The 21,156-nt window shown below is 37.0% G+C and overlaps 1 protein-coding gene across 1 annotated transcript; it reads left to right on the top strand.

Moving 5' to 3' along the window:
* The first annotated feature begins 17 nt into the window (after nucleotides 1-17).
* On the top strand, nucleotides 18-15,786 carry NSL1 (NSL1 component of MIS12 kinetochore complex). Its single transcript, XM_039359647.1, has 6 exons — nucleotides 18-301; nucleotides 2,172-2,247; nucleotides 4,268-4,398; nucleotides 6,810-6,861; nucleotides 11,424-11,491; nucleotides 12,194-15,786. The coding sequence occupies exons 1-6, from the start codon at nucleotides 95-97 to the stop codon at nucleotides 12,467-12,469; spliced, it is 810 nt and encodes a 269-aa protein (XP_039215581.1). The 5' UTR covers nucleotides 18-94; the 3' UTR covers nucleotides 12,470-15,786.
* Nucleotides 15,787-21,156: the final 5,370 nt, after the last annotated feature.

Genomic DNA, 21,156 nt, shown 5'->3' with positions numbered 1-21,156 from the left:
TTCCACCGTCGCGGTGGCAAAGCGTTAAATGAGGATCACTTACTTCTACTTCCGGGTGGGGGGGAGTTAAGGACGCTTTGAAAGAGAGCGGGAAATGGCAGCCGAGATGGAGGCGCTGCAGCTGACTGGGGCTGCGGCCGGTTGTCCTCCGCTGCTGCGTCAGGAGCCCCGAGTGCAGTGCCTTTCACGCCGATGGACGGCCGAGTTGCTGGATCATTGCAGACCATTCGTGCGCAGACTCGGGGCCGGTCAGGCTGTTGAGACCGAGAACTTAGAACAGGCTGTGGGGGAAGCGCTTTGGGTAAGGGGAATCTGACTGAGATGGTTTGGCCGTGGTGACAGTTGGGCTGCTAGGAGGGATGGCGGCAGGTTTATTTTGATTGCTTCTCGTTAAGATTACTTCTATCAGAGGAAGACTTTAAATAAATATTGAATTGTTTGCGGGGCGTTCTTTGGTTGAATAGGGATTGATTCTTGGCCCTAGAGTTTCTTTAGTAAGGGGACGAGTAACCTCTGGCCCCAAATAACTCTTCCACCGTTCTTAAAGATTGATTGCTGAAAACGGACATCTCAGATTCTTGTATCTTTGAGGTCAGAAGCACACACAAGCTGTCGCATAACTTCTAAAATAAGCATAGCTATCAGGACCTCTTCACAATCCCTCTCCCACCGGTATGTATTGTATGATAGGCTCCTAACCACTTTTCACCCTTAAACCCCAGAAATTATAAATGAAACATAAATGTTGCTGATTTTTAAATATAGTATGACAGCAAGGCGTTTTATTTGTGATTTCTGTGAAGATAGGAAAAGCAGTTATTTATCAGCTGTAAAAATATTGAAAAGTAATATGGAAGCGACAGAAATATTTTCATAAGAAGAAACATAATTTACATATATAACAAAGATTCAAGGGGGAGGTTGCTAAGCATCCTTGAAGAAATTTCACAATTAGTGCAGAAATTGTTGTAGAAGTTGGCACTTTTGACACTAATCTTAATCTTAAAATAAAACATTGGCATTAAAACAGCCAATAATTGAATAGATAAAACTATGCAGATCATTCTGTTAGGGAAAGTTGCTGTTGTGTACTGTATTTACATGTATTTACCATGCAAGGTTTTTTTTTTCTAAAAGTTTGTTTGATATGTGTTTGTTACATTATGCTTGGAAATCATGTTAAGTGATCTTTCCTTAGTAAGTTTGTTTAGATTTTGTAATTATGATAGTAAATAATGTAATTTTGTATGCTCTGCATACTGTAAGTCAAGACTGGCTGGATTGTGGTCATCTAATGAGTTCATAAAAATCTGAAAAGACTTATTTTCAAATTGATAATGCCTCTGCTATTGCTAGCTTTGTATGCAGACACCCCCCCCCAAATAAAACCCTATTTTGAAATCCAGAAAGTAATTTCTGACTATTGAGTTCTAGAGACTGCCTACCAGTTAGGATGTACTTTCTCTAGAGTACATGTCAGAGTTTCCTTTCTCTTATTTTTGGTGAAAAATCTTAATTACTGGTAATAATTAATTGTGGAAACAGACAACAAGAGAAGTTGCAATTATTCCCTTGACAGAAATTAATAGTATCTTTCTATATATGAAGTACAATCTGAACTGGGCATTTTACTCTGTTTCAGAAAGGGCAGTGGACTTATTACATCCATTAATTTGCCTTGAGTTTTCTGTTTAGCAACACAAAGGGTTTTTTTCAGGTATTTGTGATTATATATTAATAGAGTTGAATTTGACGTGTTTCTTCTTATAAAAATACTTGTATCTGTAATGAGCATTTATTCCCCATAATTATATTTTTCCTGTTAGACTTTTCTATATGTATACTGTTATGCCTTCTGCTTGTTTATCCTGCTAAAATGTGAAAAAGTGTTAGAAGCCTTGTTGCTGAATGCTGGAATGTTGGAATGCACCAAATGTTGGGAACTATCTTGTAATTTACCTATCAACATGGGATCATATTGTGCTTGTAAATATTGTAGACTTGTTTTGCTGAATGGATGTGCTTTATCAGAATGCTGTTTATCAACGTTTTGTTTATCGATGTCATTCCTTAGTGGTCCATTTTGTGATATAGCATTGGCAATTAAAGGTATCTCTTTAAGAATTCATACATTATATATTTATATCTATATTTTTCTACATTTTGTACAGAACTTTGAAACAGCTGTACAAGAGAATATCACTGTTAATGGGCAGCCATGGCAGGAATCATCAAATCTTCAAAATGGTATATTATTTAAAAGCATCCTTAGAGTTAATATGCAAAAATCTTGACTAATACTGTTGGAAAATCTTATATATAATTACAGGTGGTCCTCTATTTACAACAGTTCATTTAGTGACCGGATAACGTTACAGCAGCACTAAAAATGTGACTTATGACCATTTTTCACAGTTATGACCTTTGTAGCATTCCCATGATCATGTGATCAAAATTCAGATGCTTGGCAGCTGATTCATATTTATTACCATTGTTATGTCCCAAGGTCATGTGAACCCCTTTTGCGGCCTTCTGACAAAGTCAGTGGGGAAGCCAGATTCACTTAACAACTCGGTTACTAACTGATCATCTACAGCAGACATGTCAAACTCACGACGTCACGTGACATCGCACAACGTATCAGGCCGGTTTTGCCATTGCCGGCAATGGGGTGGGCACGCTTCTGGATGACGCGTCCAGCCAGCAGGCCAGCAGTTTGACACCCCTGATCTACAGTGATTCACTTAAGAGCTATGGCAAGAAAGGTCGTAAAATGAGGCAAAACTCAAATGTTTCACTTAACAATAGAAATCTTGGGCTCAGTTGTCGTAAGTCGAGGACTACCTGTATTTTTCTGTATTCACCCAGTCCCTGTTGTAGTACAATTCCTTGTAATGTTAGTCTGGTTCAAAAATATTAGTTATACATTTATGGTGAGGAGACTGTAACATAATAGATCATATACTTTATATGCAAAAAGATTTCTATTCTTTTCCTGTCTTCTCAGATTAAAAGGATCTATTACTGCCATCTGTTGGCCTGTTATAGTTTTTGGATGACAGTTTATAATTACATAAGATTCTCTAGTTTAAAATGATGTGAATAATGTTAGAACGTTTCTGGAAAAGTTGTACTATATTTCCTTTCTCATTGCAATTGAATTATTGATTTTTTTAAAAAAAAATTTGCTATTTTATTTTAACTAGCAGTGATGAATTTTACAGAGCCAGTTTGGTGCAACATTCTGTATTTCTTAATAACTGGCTGCAGGAATGTTTGAGAGCCAAAGGGTTGCCTTCTGATGGATTTCATCTGCCAGAATGCAGCCTTTTCACTCTGTCTGCTTAACAACCTAGGAGGCAGGTTAATAACTACAAGTGGAAGTGCAGTCATTGAATGAAGCAGTCATACGGGCATTTCACTTAATGGCCGCTTTGCTCAATGACTGAGATTCCATTACCAATTGTGGTCATTAAGTGAGGATTACCTGTACCTATATTTTTGTTTTCACTTGGAGAAGAGTTCCAATCAGTTTGTTGGATATGATTCTTTGTTCCTTTTTCAGTTAAAATGATTTATGTCAAGAAACTAGTCCAGTGATGGCGAACCTTTTAGGGACTGAGTGCCCAAACTGTGACCCAAACCCCCCTTATTTATCGCAAAGTGCCAGGGCTGCATCAGCATTGTGGTGCCCTCAGGGGGGTGGGGGGCGTGGCCCACAGGGGGTGTGAGGCTGCAGTGGTCATGGCAGACTGGGTGAGCGTGGCCGGGGCCAGTCCCTCTCCATCTCCGGGGCATCCCCGGGGGATCAACGCCGCTTGCTTGCTCACTTCCTGCCCTGTCACTTCCAAACGCCACGTGCTCGCTACTCTGATGAACTCTGCTGGGACAACAGCATGCGTGCCCACAGAGAGGGCTCTGAGTGCCGCCTCTGGCACGCCTGCCATAGGTTCACCACCACTGAACTAGTCTGTTTCTAGGCAATAATTTCTGCAGTAAATCATTAGTTGTAATTTTTTTTGTTTGCTTTTTATCGGTTTATCATACAGTTTGTCATTTAACATAAATTCAAATTTGTTTCACAATTTTAATTTTAATAATGAATAAAAATTTTACTATAATAAATCTTTTCCCTTCTCATTATACTTTCATGTATCTTTGCTGAAGATGATGATATATGTATTCTTTCTATGCCAATTGAAGTTAAAAATATATCCGCATACTATACTTTTCAAATATTAAATATTTCTATTTTGTTGTAAAACAGACACAGATATTAAACTCCTTGAAGATCAGCTTGACGAATTAATTGTGGAAGTGGCTTCCAAGCGTAGTCAGTATCCTAGAAAAATGCAAATAAATGTTGTTAAAGGCATTAAAATGCAACAAAAATTATTGGTGAGTAATTTTAATTCTTAAGTCATTGGATGAAAATATTTACTTTGAGAGAATCAGATAATGATTTTGTTTACTACAATAGCAGATGTCCGTGAATATCAGATTATAGTTTATGAGCCTAGTTTAATATATTATTAAGGTGAGGTAATATTGTGATCACTAAAATCTGTCATAAATTATTGTGATGCAGGGAAATACATACGCCTACTTAAAGCTTTAAAAGGATGCTTATTGGAGAGTGGTTCAGGATAGGAGATGATATAGACCAGGGGTTCTCAACCTTGGCAACTTTAAGACTTGTGGACTTCAACTCCCAGAATTCCTCAGCCAGCTTTGCTGGCTGAGGAATTCTGGGAGTTGAAGTCCACAAGTCTTAAAGTTGCCAAGGTTGAGAACCCCTGATATAGACACACATACAGCCAGTACTTAAAGATTTTTATTGTGGACACTATCAGTTTTATATAGCCACCCCTTTTATTACATGGCTCTGGGTAATTCACAATCAGTCAAAAACAATATAAAAGTAGCAAAAAGTACAATGTAAAGCAATAAATATATATAATCCACCCAGAGGATTAAATATAGCTACTGCACATGTTCTAGCAATCCACAGGGAGAAGAGTAACATAGCCCAATCAAGGGGTGCACATAAGTGCTTACACAGGCACATTTTGCATCTCCATATAGAGCATATTATAGTAATCCATAGGAAAGGTGTGAGTGATTGTAAGCAAGACGTGATTTCTATGCTAATAAAATAGTGTGATTTAGTATTACACAAGTGAAAATATTTACAAAATCAGTATGTTCATAAGAATATACAGTAATAAATCAAATCTTAACCTAGTTAACTTTCCTCCCTCTCAAGTCTTTTTCTTTCACTGTTCATTTGTACTCTGTTATGTATTATGACTTTTTCTTCTCCTCCTTATCTTAATTATTGAGACTGGAATGTCTGTGAGTTTTTTTCCAGCTCTTTGCTACCAAACAAAGGCGTTAATTCACATAGTTCCACTATTTTGCTTCTGAATCTCCAAACACACATCACGGTCTCTCCTCCTGGTCTTTCCACACTCTTTCAAATCAGTCCAGCATTTTCTTCCTGATCTTCCTTGTCCCAAGACCAGTATCTCTGTACTTGGCAGACTCTACTCCACTGAACGTTAACCAAGTGATGTTCTCTACAGCAGCATGTCCTGCAGTATCTGAATTATTATTTTAAAAAACCCTTTCTTCTGCTTATTATTGCTCTTTCTATAATCTATAGCCAAGACATATATGTGCCATTGTATAGGTGCCTTCTAACATTTCCCCCTTTCTGCCTATGAGCTTATTTGTTTTGGGGCAGACACGCATTCTAGTTCTGTCTTATTGGCTTTCTCAATGCATAAGTTTGAGTTTGAGAACACTTGCTTTGCAGCTTTTTCTTAAATATATTTTTATTTTGTTTCAAACAAGATTAAAATACAAAATACAGAACTCCCCAAAAAAGGTTTTGAGTAAAAGAAAAATATCTGTAAAACATTTTCAGGAAACCAGTAAGATGGCTGTTCAGTTACTTACAATCACTGATAACATTTTTTTAATAAAAGTCAGTATTTTTAAAATAAGAAATCTAGCTTATCCTAAGTCTTGCAGCAGGGGGCGCTGTTTTATTAGTTATCCCAATTGCTGTAAAGTTTGATAATATAGAACTTTGATTATTTAGATTAGAATGTAAAATGTAATAGCAGCATTTGACTCACCTAATTACTACAGGTAGTCCTCCCTTACCAATGGAACTCTGTGACTAAGCAGTGTGATTGTAACTATGACAGTAGTTCCAGTTGCCTCTGTTAGGTGAACCCTAAGTGGTCACAGCATCCTGTCATCATATGATTGCCACTTACAACCTCCTGCCAGTTTCCCTATTGATTCTATTTGACAAAAGCTAGCAGTGAAAGTCATAAATGACAATCATGTGGCTGTGGGACACTGCAACATCATAATTGCAAGCCAGTTGCCAAGCACCCAAATTGCTATCCTGTTATCGTGGGGACGTTGCAGTGGCCGCAACTACGAAGATCTGCCATAAGTGCCCCTTGTTCAGCAAATTCAGAAGGTGACTGTATGACCAGTGAGGACTTAACAGAATAATAGGATTGGAAGGGACTTGGAGGTCTTCTAGTCCAACCCCCTGCTAAAGCAGGAAAGGACTGCCTGTATGTGATGAGACAGCAAAACCTGCTTTTGCTAAATTTACAAATCAAATAATGGCTGCTTTTACAGAGATGTATTACATATACGTATATAGATAAAAATTTTTATTTGCTTAAGATTCAAATGTTTTAACCATGAATTAAGTCACATTTTAGAAGTTATAAAGGAAAGGAAAGAGATTTTGAATGTATTTTTTTTTTTTGTATACGTAGGGCTATCAACCTTTTGTGAACTGTCAAGACATAAAAGTTGAACCTTCTCAAGGTAATTTTCTGAATGATGTGCTTCCTTTCTTTTCATAAAATATAGCAATTATATGTTTTAAATACTCCATAACTATCTGTTCTTACAAATATAATGAGAGAGAGGGAGGGAGGGAGGAGAGGAGATAAAATCTGGCAATTTAGGGAAACATTTTATGCATCTGATGTGAATTCTAGTGAAAAAAAGCATATCGTACAAAGTCTCTAAGACAGCCTTTTCTAACCCTGGAAAAACCCTTGAAATAATGTTCTGGTCTTAGAACCCCTGCATAACAATTGTGAAAAATAGAAAAACTTCACAATAAAATTCACTTTTAGCCTATAGTGTCCACAATTTGCAATGTTAAAAGAACAGCAAAGTGGCAGGCTAGCAGCTAAGTTGGGGTATGTAAATACCACCAATCACTATGAGCACTAGCATTGTGTGTCCAAAGTTCAAACAGTGATGCTTATTTTTTTTTTAGTCATGCTCTCACAGAACTCTGACTAAAAAAACACGACTTAAGGTTAAAAAAAAACCCCTATGATTTTGGATGCAATGCTTTGCAGGAAAAAACAGAATGCCATATAAAGTTTATGGTCTTAATTTTACCACTTTCCAGGTCATAATGCTTAGACCGGGGGATGGGCAATTAATTTTCCCAAAGGACCACATGAAAAACTGGGACTATGTGGAGAGCTGAACTTAACTTTGACCAATATTAATTTTATTGCTTCATAAAAAACGGTAAATTATACCATTTTATTAGATGTTACTAGCAAGAATGCATGTTATGATAAGGCTATGAAAATGTGGAGTAGGTCAAATATAGCAGTAAAAAATAGTAAAAACAATCATATTGCTATTTCATTTTATTTTTAGCATAACATATGACTAGCTAATCACATACTTACTAAGGTAGACATGGCATTTTACTATCAAGTTTAACTTGTCTTCAGGCAGCATTTCTTCTAACTTGAAAACATTGCTGTAGTAATTTATTTGCAATGAAGAATTATTTCATACAAATTTGTGCCACAAGTTCCACATGCTGGTTAGATTGTAAAGTAAAACTATTTGATCAATCACATATTTTAAAAAAATCTAAAGTGGAAATAACGTTTAGGAAAACATTGTGGAGATATATTGTGAATGAATTTATTTGCACAGTTTGGAATTTGCATCTATCCCTGTGCAGTAACTACAGTCACCAGAAACGAAAGATAGAATTATGAGCTTTCATTTCCTTGTTTCATTTCCCATGTTTTGGAAGCAGTGTGAACATCTAAGTTTTTAAATAGTTCTCTGATGTACAGTTGTGTAATATTCTGCCAGGGCAAACAAATAAGGATTATTGGAGTAGATTGATGGGAATAATCCAATTTCTTTTCAAATGAGGTAAATCAACTTTAGAAAAACTTGCAAGCAGTTGTTTTGTAATGGTTTTACAATATATAGTGTGCTGTAACTCTTCCCATTATTCGTATTTTACAGGTGGAATGCAGAAGTAAAGGGCAATTACTTGTCCAAGTTCAGTCAAGTTGACCATAAGTCATCCAGAAAGAATTTATTAATGTTATGATACTTTCAGTTTTCACAAGAGTTTTAGAAAGTTCAAGAGGACAGTTCTTAGCTCAATGACTTTCTAATATAAAAGGTAGCATATGTAAAGAGAGTGAAGATTTTTATTTTTATATTTGGATTCCTTTTTTAATGTGCCTCTGAGTCAGTGTTGACTCCTGGCAAATACCTGGATAAGTCTCTGCAGTTTTCTGGACAATATTTTGGAAGTGGTTTACCATTTCCTTCCTCCTAGGACTGAGAAAGAGTGACTGGCCCATGGTCACCCAGCTAGATTGTGCACTTATGGCCAGTTATAGTAGGAAAATAGAAATTAGATTTGGGAAAGAGATTCAAAGAGCAAAAGCAGGAGCATCACACAGACGCTTGGGAAAGCAAAACTGGAAACTGAGGAAACCAGAACGGTGAAAATAGGCATTACATGAGAAAACACCACCCTAGGATCAATAAAGCTAACATGCAAAGAATTATATGGTCCTGGAGGCTTTCCATTATATTTTTTCTAGCTTTAACCTTTTTTATTAGATACATTTTAATTGTATCTGCAAAAAGTAGTACTAACATGAAACTATTTGCAAAAATTTGCTTTTGTTGATATTGGCTGGAGGGGGGACTGTATAGTGATCAACAAAGTTTAAAGGGCTAAAAAAGAGCATTGGGTGTGGCCATAGGGTTATTTGTCTATATATTTATTCTGAATAATTGATATGGCTGCTTATCTCACAGCAGTGAGCTTTTTCAGCTTATGAAAATTTTGAATTCAAAATTTGAACCACACCCCCAGTGAGGGTCTTCCTGCAAAATAAACAAGATATTGTTCCATAGAAGGAAGAAACAAGTATAGCTGGTGAAGAAAATTGCAGGGGGGGGGGGCTGGGGAGGTGGATTGTGTCTTTGACTCCTGGTGGCTGTCTGAACTAGTCTCTACTGTTTTCTTGGCAAGATTTCAGAAGTAATTTGCCATTGTCTTCCTAGAGCTGAGCATTGCTCAAGATACACTGCTTGAATGTGTGCTCATTTGTCTTTACCTGAAGAATGGTTTCCCAAATTTTTTGAGTTGAGAAAGGTTACTTGTGAGTCAAAACTGATTTTGTGATTTTGTATTTGTTTAACATGTAGATTGGTCCTAGGTCACAAATACATGGAAAATCTTAGCTAACTTAGAAATTTACTTGCTTGATTATTCCTTCCTTTTTCCTGGAACATATGGTATTGTGAAGTTTTTAGAAGACTTGTGTTAACCTATATGCTGTTCTAGCTCTTATTTACTGCATATAGTAGCAGTATAGAAGTAGACAATTTCATATGGGTGATTTTTAAGAAATATAAAGAGAAAGCTTCAAGGTTCACTGTGGCCTCAAAACTTGTATATAATTGCATTAAGAACCTCAATGTATATTATGCTTTGCAGTTATAATCAGGACATAAAGGTAGTCCTTGACTTACAACAGTTCATTTAATGACCATTCAAAGTTACAACGGCACTGAAAAAAGTGACTTATGACCATTTTTCATACTTATGATAATTGCAGCATCTCCATGGTCATGTGATTTACATTTGGATGCTTGACATCTGGTTCACATTTATGACGGTTGCAGTGTCCCAGGGTCATGTGACCACCTTTTGCAAACTTCTGACAAGCAAAGTCAATGGGGAAGCCAGATTCACTTAACCGTGTTATTAATTTAATAGCTACAGTAATAGCTACTAATTTAATAGCTACATTCACTTAATAAATGTGGCAAAAAAGTCATAAAATGGGGCAAAACTCACTTTAAAAATTTCCCACTTAGCAACATAAATTCTCTGCTCAATTGTGGTCTTAAGTCGAGGACTACCTGTACTTTATATCATCTCTTTTAATAGAGATTATAATACAATTACTATTTACTGTTCTTTATTACTGATGTACAGTTTAGAATTCAGCACAGTGTTTTCCAGATAGATTAATCTAGGATTTATGCAGTTTTGGATTAAATAGTTCTAGGAATTTCCCTTTCAGAATTCTGATTATTAGGGTTCAGGAGCTGCAAGAAGAAAAGACATGTCTGTTGATTTACTGGAAATTAGCATTTATGATATTTGATAATTTGTCCTTGGAAGAATAGGAGAATAATAGTTTACAGCAGTATAAATATATATGTATATATGTGTAACAGTTTAATTTCAGAGGTTTCTATCAGAAAATCTTTTAAAATATGGTTTTAAACTAAATATTAAGCTAAATGGGATAATTAATAGCAACTTGAAAATTTTTACTCCTTTGGATAACTTTGTTGAAAAATACTATGAAATTGCAATACACAAGAGCTTTTATTATACACCCAGCTGTACATATTAGAAATTTGTGGAGGAAGCTGGCAGTTTAGGGATTGAAATCCTGGAAGGCAATATTTATTTACAAATCTCCTATTGTTTTTCTGTTTGTTTTACACTGCAATCATTTATTTGTTCCATGGAGTTCTGATTAGTTTATTTAGCTATTTTTCTGTCATCCCTTTGCAACACTGTATGACTTCGATTATAAGGAGATCTGACCGATCTAAAGCAATGGTAAATTAAATTGCATGCTGAATATGGATTTTGAATGAATTATCCCTAACTGAGTTCCTTAGAATCTCACTATATCATATGAGTAGTTGTATACCAGTATGTGATAGAGAAAGGGTTTATTTTTAGTTTTCATGTTTCAGATGTATTTCAGAAATGATTGTATATTTAATGCATTGAATGTCACAGTATATGATTCCTTATCAAAAAATAAATTGATAGTAAATTGCAGAATGAAATAACATGGTCCACAAAACATTTGTATTTTTTACAATTTTGGAACTTTTCTTTTTCGATGTTGAATAAAATACCCTCTTTGGAATAGAAGCTGGCCCATGATACTATCTCAATATCATTTCCTCTCTCTCTCTTTTACATTACAATGCAGCAGACTGATGTTTTTCTTGGTTTATCTTGTAAGAGAATACATGAATCTTTTTTTTTTTTCCAGATCAGTCTATGGTAGAACTGAGACTTTCAACAAAAACTTTGTCTAGACATACTGGAGAATCATTTAAGGTGAGGTTTCTAAAGATATTATGGATTGTATTAGTTGATTAATTGACATAATGGGTCATGCATTAATGACTCAACTCCAACTAATTTAAGATAGTCAGTTTTAACTACTACAAAGTCTGGTCCAAGTTAATAGCATTCATGATCTAGAAACATAACTGTGAAAAATTACACATTCCAGTTCTCAAATGTTTCACTGCTCCCTGGAATGCAATGATATGCTAGTTCTAGAAAGTCTTTCTTTCCAGAAGTGTATTTTCCAGGATAGGAAGTGGTTGGTGGTATTCTCCAAATATCCATTTCTAGAGAATGCATAGATTTACAGATTCCTAACTTTAACTTATTGTTAAGCAATATTATAGGACACTTGTGAAAACCTGATTCATTAACTGTTTTAAGAAAAAGACAGTAGAGGTCTCTTATTTTTCAACTGAATAGATTTATTCAGAATTTGTCTGCCTTACGTAGTGTCATCTACGTATGTTTTGAATCTACAACTCCCAAAATTTCAGTCCTTTTAAATGTGTACTGAAATTGCAAAGCGATATTACGGAAGGTTTGTAATAAATAGCACATATGAATTAATGTTTAGTGTACTATTACTAAAATTCATCAAAGCAGTTTAGGAATTGTAATACTTCCGGGATATAGTAGCTCAATTTGAATAACCTGGAATTATTTTTGTTTTTCTCTTGCCATCTCCAGTCGCTGTCATCCCTTGTAGAAAGAGCAGAAGGCTTCTCAAAAGCATTGTCTTTACAACAAACTTTGGAACAATGCAGACTCCATCAAGAAATCATGTTTGGTTCTGAAGTTAAAAAAGAGGATAAAAATGATGTCAAAAACCTTACATCACAAGTGGAAGTTATACCTTCACAAACTGCTAGCGGTAATTCTATTCTACTCAAAATAAAGAGATCATCATGCTCTCCACAGAGACGCTACCCACTCCGACAAAGAAAACTTAGTCACACTACATGAACACAGCCATTCAGTTTTTCTGATTTTTTTGTTTATATAGCATCCTTAGTGATCTCCTGGAATCCATATAATCAAACAAATTTTGTTTGATAGTGATGAAGTTCAATACTGGATCTCTTTACATAGCTACTCTATAAAATACTGGAGCATATTATTAAATTTTAACATTTTTGTTTGAAACTAAATTTGCCTACAGTATATTACAGCAGAATGATCTTCTACAAGGACTTTGACTTGTTTATGAAAACATAAATGCTTTAATGGTAATCTTTCCAAACATTAGGTAATGCTCTTGATACATGAAGTTGTACATTTCCATAGCAAAGAATCTTGCTGAGTGGAACTTCAAAAGAACTATAAGCAGAGCATCTGTAACTGGAGTTTCAGAGAACAACTCCTGAAATTTCTGAGGCAAATCCTCAATCCTTTAGATGCACATTGAGGGGTTTCTGGTTCCCTGTAACTGTTTGTGGATTTCTATATCAGTATACTTTTAAAATGAGCTCAACTTGTGTATATGTTCATTATAGCTATAGGCCGGGGTTAAAGATTAAAGTATTTAGCTGCAGATTGTGTCTTCACTATAGTCTAAAAACTAATGAGGAAGAAGTGTAGTTTGGTGCTAATATACAGGTAGTCCTTGACTTACAACAGTTTAGTGACCGTTCAAAGTTACAATGGCACTGAAAAAAGTAACTTATGGCCATTTTTCACACCGAGGACTGTTGTAGCATCCCCTTGGTCACATGATCAATATTTGGATGCTTGGCAACTGGTTCATGTTTATGTGATCAGTCACGTGATCAGTTTTTGTGACCCAACAAGCAAAATCAATGGGGTAGCCAGATTCACTTAATGTTACTAACTAAAATCTGCAATGATTCACTTAACAACTGTGGCAAGAAAAGTTGTAATATAGGGCGAAACTCGCTTAACAAATATCTCACTTAGCAACATGAATTGGGGTTCAATTGTCCTAAGTCAAGGACTACCTGTATTGCTCTTTCTCTCCTGCATTCCCTTTTCCCTGAGCCATGACAAGTCTTCTGGGAATTTGATGGGGGAGGACTACAATGTACTTCCACATCATCATTTAGTAAATGGTCAAGTTGCAAAGAAATACCAAGTTTTGTGCTCCCGAGAAACTATCAATAGTGGATGTTTTGTTTTACTTTGCTGATTTTCATGGTATCCAAATTAAAAGAGGGCTAATTGAGTTGGCCTTCAATCTATATCTCAAGAAGATATAGTAATTGTAAGATTACCAATCTATATATTAGTTAAAAATCATTTTGCCTATTATGTAATTATACAGTTCTAGTAAATTAATTTTACAATAAGGTGTTTTCAATTGAAGTTGGTTTTTCCATTTTTATTCTTGTGAAAAGAATTTTTTATAATAGTTGATCTTTGAATATTTAGAGGTCTTTTTTCTAAATCAAATTAGACTGTAATTTGAATTGCATACAGGAAACAAGCCAGGTGACAGAGTCTAATAGGCTTGCTTATGCAATATATATTCAAGGAGAGCTATAAAAAAGTAATTCTGGACTTGGTATTGCTGAAGTTGTGTTGTAAATTACCAGTATTTTCCCTTAATTTTTTTAAAACTCAGTTCCTCCAGGTTTCTGAACTTCAAGTGCCTTTTTTTTGGATTTTAAAATATAATTGTGATCTATAAATTTTCTAAATCAGCATTATACCATTTTCTCTTTTTTATTACTGTATTTATGGTACGAGACTAAAAACCCAGGAGACTGTGAATTCTAATCTTATTTTAACCATTAAAGCCAGCTTGATGACTTTGAGTCATTTACTGTCTCACTCTCAGCTTTCGACGTCATGCTCAGGAGAGAAGCCATTCATTCAATTCCTGCAACAGCCAATGGATCAACACTTAGTTGATCTACCACCACCACCACCACTGCCTCCAAGATGGCTTTCTGAATCAGCAGGGTTTTTTTTCTTCCCCTGCTAACAGATAGCTGGTTTCTTTGGCAGTACGCTTCCTGGATTTGAATGAGAGCTACTAGGAATGGCCCAAAATGTCCCTCAGATGACTGTGGACCTACCTGAGAAGAGGGCCTAGAAAGTTGCAATTTTCAATGGGAGTGGTCAGAGGGCTGGGCCTCCATCTTTTCCTACCAGCTGCCTGTTGCCTTAAGAACGCCTAGGTTTTAACAGCATGTTTTGATATTTTCTTTTTTGATTTTTACTTTTAAATGTTAATGACTAGTTAACATGAGACATAGCAGACTCTGGGTAGTGAAAAAGATCTGATTTTTACGTTTGTATGAAACTTTCACTATAAGGATTTCATACTTTATAATTTTTTTAAAAGTCCGGTCTTAATTTTTAAAAGAAAATTGATGAAAATCTCTCTTTTTTATGCTGGGAAAGTTCTTTTCAATGTTTTTCAAGGCTAATTTGCATGATGCTTTTCCTGTTTTTCAGAGGAGCTTTGTATGATTGGCTGTAAAAGTTCAGCTGCAAAAGTTTAATTATTGAAGTATCGTAGACTATATCAAAATATAGTCAAAATACAAACAATAAGACAAAGCTTTTGGGGAAAGTTCGGAAAAAAGAATACTTTTCAATTTACAAGCCCAATTTGAATATTTGGATAAAAATATTCAACCACCTCGAAGAAGGTAACCAAATGCAACAGCAGTTGTATCAGATGGATAGGAATGTAATTTGCTGCCGGCAGACCTGAAGGATGAAGCTGATTTGGAAAATGCAAGTTACTTAGGAGGTATGGATTGTAAAGGCAAAGTTAATAGAATTTTCCAAGGATGAACTCGACTTTCTCAAGAAGATTGATGGAAATTGGAGAATGGTTTATTATATTCAGTCAGAAAAGAAGTTAAGAGATGTTGACTTTTGAACAGCAAATACTGTTGGAGATATACACAACAAAGACTTATGACTTTGGGGAATAAAATCAACTTAGGAAAGATCCCATTTAATATCTTAAGGAAAAGCCTTATTAAGAATCAATTGAGAATATTTGATCCTAGCAGACCAGAGACAATGATTGTGGTGATTTATGATAGATCAGAAGCTGTTGTGGACTTTCTGCTAGACTTTTAGGTGAGGGTTTTGAAGTTTAATTTAGCTGTTGGTTTTACCTATTAACTATGTTCCCATATAGTAAATAGATGTCAGGCCAAGTGAGTTGGGTAAACTGTTGTAGAAATGTATAAATTGTGTGCCTACTTTAGAAGGGGATAGAAGGTGTAATATCTGAAATATATTTATCAGTATTAGGTAATGTCTGTTTTTTGTTTACTTTTTATGCACATTTTTTGTGTAGACTTACCAAGTTTTGTTTTGTGTTTGTATTTTTTTCCTTTTTTGGAATTTATATTTTAATGTTTCCAATAAAATAAAATTAATACTAAAAAGGATAAAAAACACTAAGTTGATCCAAATAAATGAAAAGAAAAACCTCAAGAATTCATTATTTCCTTCATTCTGAAGGAAAGAAAATGGCAAAAATACAGGTAGCAAATAAATTGCTTTTAAAAACCTCTGATGATTTATTCTTTAGAATAGAATAGAATAGAATAGAATAGAATAGAATAGAATAGAATAGAATAGAATAGAATAGAATAGAATAGAATAGAATAGAATAGAATTTATTGGCCAAATGTGATAGACCAGTGGTGGCAAATCTATGGCACTCAGCGCCCTCTCTGTGGGCACGCGCACCATGCCTCAAAGATGGCAACTGTCCCTCTTCAACCAGCTGCCCGCTAACTTGCTGAAGTCCCATGTGGCTGGATGCATCCCAGCATGGCTGATTTCCGTCCCATCCCTCCTGGCCTTGCACGCTCTCCTTTTCCCACTGCATTGCCGCTTCAGCTGTTGGCAGGCCATCCAGCTCAGAGGCAGCTTCTCTGAACTGCTGCTGGTGAGCTGCGGAGCCCTAGAGTGCGCCAGTCAAGGGGCCGGCAGGGTGTGGCTGCTGACAGACACTGTCGGCCCCTGGCCTCTGTGTGCGGGGGCCGATGGTGTCAGGCAGCAGCCTGCCCAGCCCCTGCCTCACCTTGCCCTGTGACAATGGCACCACCGCCTGCCTTGCCTTGCCTTGCCTCACCCTGCAGGACGAGCCTCCTGCCCACTGCCCCACCTGCCAGAGACCCCTTGGATCTCCCCCAACCCTGCCCAGCCCCCACAGGTGTCCCTCCCCACGAGCAACATCAAGGTGACCATGCCCACCTTGGCCACACCCACCCAGTCTGCCATGACCACCACAGCCATGCTCACCCAGTGGGCCACACCCACCTAGCACCCGGCGATAAATAAGTGAGTTTTGGGTTGCAGTTTGAGCACTCGGTCTCTAAAAGGTTCGCCATCACTGTGATAGACACACAAGGAATTTGTCTCCAGTGCATAAGTTCTGAGAGTACATGCAAAACAACAAAGTAATAATAATCATAATATCAAAGTAATAATAATCAGAATAACAAGGTAGTGGAACAGATGAGAAGGCTAAAAGTAATACAACCACACTACATTGTTAAATAGACATAAGGCAGTACTGTGGGAATTAGGTGTTTGGTAGAGTGATGGCAAAAGAAAAAACTAGTTTTGACATGGAATGCTCTATAGAGGTGTCTCAAGAGAAGGAGTTGAAACATTTAAGTCCAGGATGTGAGGGGTCTGTAAATATTTTCTCAGCCCTCTTTCGGACCTGTGCAGTATATAGTTCCTAATGCAGTGGTGGCGAACCTACAGCACGCATGTCAGAGGTGGCACTCAGAGCCCTCTCTGGGCACGTGCGCCATGCCCCGGAGATGACAACCGTCCCTCTTCAACCCGCCGTTCGCTAACTCACCGTGGTCCCATGTGGCTGGATGCATCCCAGCACCCATGCGCTCGCTGGCCTCTGTGCAGGGGCCGATGGTGTCAGGCAGCAGCCGCCCTGGCCTTTGCCTCACCTTGCCCTGTGACAATGGCACCCCGCCCTGCCTCGCCTTGCCTCGCCTGTCCCCGCAGGATGAACCTCCTGCCCACCGCCCCACCTGCCAGAGACCCCCTTGATCTCCCCCAATCCTGCCCGGCCCCCACAGGCATCCCTCCCCATGAGCAACATTGAGGTGATCACACCCACTTTGGCCACACCCATCCAATCTGCCATGACCACCACAGCCATGTCCATCCAGTGGGCCACGCCCATCTGGCACCCGGCGATAAATAAGTGGGTTTTCGGTTGTAGTTTAGGCACTCGGTCTCTAAAAGGTTCACCATCACTGTCCTAATGGAAGGCAGGCTGGTTATAATATTTTTCTGCAGTTCTAAAACTGCTGTACCAAAACCAGACAGTTATAAAAGTATAAATGACAGACTTAATAGTTCCTCTGTAGAACTGTATCAGCAGAACCTTGGGCAGTCTGAGGTTTCTGTCTTGATGCTGAAAGAACATTCTTTGCTGTGTCTTTTTAATGGTGGTTCTAATGTTAGGCGTCCATTTCAAATCCTGTGAGATTGTAGAACCAGAAACTTGAAGAACTCTGTGATTGACACTGTTGTCTAATATAGTAAGAGGTGGTAGAATAGGAGGTCTCTCCTATCATATCTTACAGTTTTAAGTGTGTTTAGCTCCAGAGTGTTCAACCTCCTATTTGCAGACTTATCATCATCTCGAATGAGACCAATGTCTGTTGTATCATCTGCAAACTTCAGTACTTTAACAGAGGGATCCATTTCCATCCCCCTGGGCCTACCTCTATTTCTAAATTGATTTGGTTCTATTACTATGTACACAAAAATGAAGATGATTTTAGTCTTTTTCAACTGTATCATTCAGAACCTCTTGCTGTTTTAAATGCTGTTCCATTTTTTGCTAATTATCCTGAAATTAGGCAGCAATAATAAAACTATTAATAGAATTAGTTAATTCTCCTAAATATTCAGATTATTTGAAAATGAAACTGTGACTCACCATTATTTCTTAACTGATGGACTTCCCTACTATGTGCATTAATTTTAAAATCTGAATCTTCTATTAGCTTACAATTCTGAAAGGCAATTTTCTATTTATAAAGCAATAAGCATGCTATTTTCTTTAAATAAAAAATAAATTTAGCTGTTTAAATCTAGGAATGATTTTTTATGATTTATGTGTTACAATAGTTAGCCTACCTTAAAAGTAAAAGTTTTGAGTTCTAAAATCAAGTTCTCTTTGTATCAATCATTCTGCTGTCCTAAACCAGGGCTTTTCAACCTTTTCACCCATTGTACCACTTTTAGGATATGGCAACATCCGAGTACCACCAGTCGCCTAGCAAGGTGTCAAAAACTTGATGACCAAAAAAAAAAAGAGGAAAAAAGTGATAAAGTACAGGTAGTCCTCGGCTTATAACAGTTCACTTAGTGACTGTTCGAAGTTACAATGGCACTAAAAAAGTGCCCCCCAAGCCACAGCCAAGCAATACACCTGCCTGCCCGCCCGCGCTCTTCCTCCTATCCAAGGTTTTCATTGTTGTGAGCATTTCTGTTGGGGATTGGCAGTGGGGGTGGGGTAGGGGAGTGTTTGGTTTTTATTCCCCCCCCCTGTCTGCTGGGTGGTTGCAGCAGGTTTTGGTCACTTCACATGACCCTGGGACACTGTGACCGTCATAAATATGAATCAGTTGTCAAGCATCTGAATGTAAATCACAAGACCCTGGAGAGGCTGCAACATTCCGGCTGATCGGCGCTTCTTCTGGGCTCAGCAGAAGTGCCAGGATCAGCGCCGAGCTCCAGCTGGAGCCTGGCGCTGATCCTAGTGCTTCCGCTGAGCCCTGACAGCCCTGCAGCTCCAGCCATCTCTCACTCAGGCTTGTGCGGTGCTGCCACCAGTTCAGCTCATTCCCTCCCACATTACTTTTCTAGGATGGTTGCGTACCACCTGCCAAGTGCCAATGTACCACAGGTGGTACCCGTACCACTGGTTGAAAAGCCCTGTCCTAAACATACTTGCAAGTAATTGTCACTGAATTGTCTAAGAATGAGGTTATACACTGTATTGTATTTCAGAGGACGTTCTTTTTATAGCTATGGTGTTGGATTTTTTTTAATGTAAATACTTTCAGATGACTGTACTCTGAAGCATTGCAGTTTGACTGTAAGATTCAGAAAAATGTAAAAGATTTAATTGTACATTGATGGATGACTTTGTTTTAGTTTTTATAACAGCAAGAGTATTGAAGTATATATTAAATTTTGTAAAGAGTATAACAACAGATTTCAAAGCTGGGAGAAGAAAGTAAGGAAGCAAGGCAGTACTATTTGAACAAAGAAGTGTGTTTGTGTGTGGATATCTATCATTTTGAGATGAGTAATGTTGCCTCTGATTGGGAGAGCACTATAAATTCCAACTGCAGATAGGTAATGAGGATATCTTGGAAACTCAGGAAAGATAAATCAGTACACTTTTAAATGACTTATACAAGGAAATTCTGTTTAATTATGCCACTATTTGGCTGAGTTAGAAGAAGTCTGTCCTTTTTTAAGGCTTAAAAATATTTCTTCACTTGAAATGTCACAACATTCAACTTTATATTTTTAACTTGACTGTAAACTGGCATTGCATCATAAGGCGTCTGGTTATTTTCTTAATATAGCTTAGGTTTTTAGATGGATACATAATAAAACTGGTTGCTTAACCCCTATATGCATATAGCCTTCATAGTTATAGTATACAGAGCTTCAACAACAACAACAAAATACTGAAATTTAATAGTGAATAGAACAGAATATAGAATTTGGTTTCTAATTAAACTTCAATATCCTATTAACTGAATTTAGTTTTTAATGGCTTCTTGCCAATATTCACCAGTAAAATTTTATTTGTCCATGATGTTGAACTTTGAGATATGCAGGTTCTCTCCAAGGTACTTGATATTAAGAATATGGAGCGATGATTATCAAATGTCATATAAAAGTCTATCTCAGTGCTAATCTATGATGAATAGATCTCTAATATGCAAAAGACAATGGAGAATAGTCCTTTCTGCTCTCAAAATCCATTGCAGCTTAGCTTTTAAAAAAACAGTTGTCTTTTATATTCATGCTTTTCTAGTTTAAGGTTATAGATTAGTGCAAAAGCCTTTTGTGTTTTACAAAACAGTTGTGACGTTTTAAAATTCAGTTATACTAACTAAATGTGGTAGTGGTTCTTTTTTCTCAGTGTGGTTTGAGAAGGACAGAGCCTAGATAGAATCGGGCATATGAGTCAGTAAGATGGGATTGGAAAGTCAAAATTTCTTTGAAGGAGGCAGTGACAAACCACTTCCATATTTCTGTCAAAATAACGACATGGCCCATGAAATTAGGAGTTGAGCTCAACTTGAACTACATTTTTCACAGTATATCTATGGCATGCAAAAGCTCCTCAGTTTAGTCTCTGATACCTTTAAATTAGTGTTGTGAGAAATTTCTGTTCGAAATTCAGCAGAGTTGTTGCATGTCAGTATAAATTACAGAAGTAAATGTCTAATAGCCTTACTGCACAAGGCAATTTTCTATATAGAATTTGAATTCCTTCATCTCCTTCTACAATATCCATCAACTTTTAAGCCTGATTGACAAGCAGCCTAATAACTCTGCAACCTTGGAAGGTTCCAAGGTTAGTTGAGCAGTAAGTCAAAATGTGCGCTTTTTGCCTTTGTGTCATCTTTTCATGTTTCATGCCTTTC

This window comes from Crotalus tigris, unplaced genomic scaffold (assembly GCF_016545835.1).
Source record: "Crotalus tigris isolate CLP2741 ecotype Arizona unplaced genomic scaffold, ASM1654583v1 scf7180000019097.2288821080:1192077, whole genome shotgun sequence".
Taxonomy (NCBI): Eukaryota; Metazoa; Chordata; class Lepidosauria; order Squamata; family Viperidae; genus Crotalus; species Crotalus tigris.
This window is presented reverse-complemented; position numbering and strand designations above follow the sequence as displayed.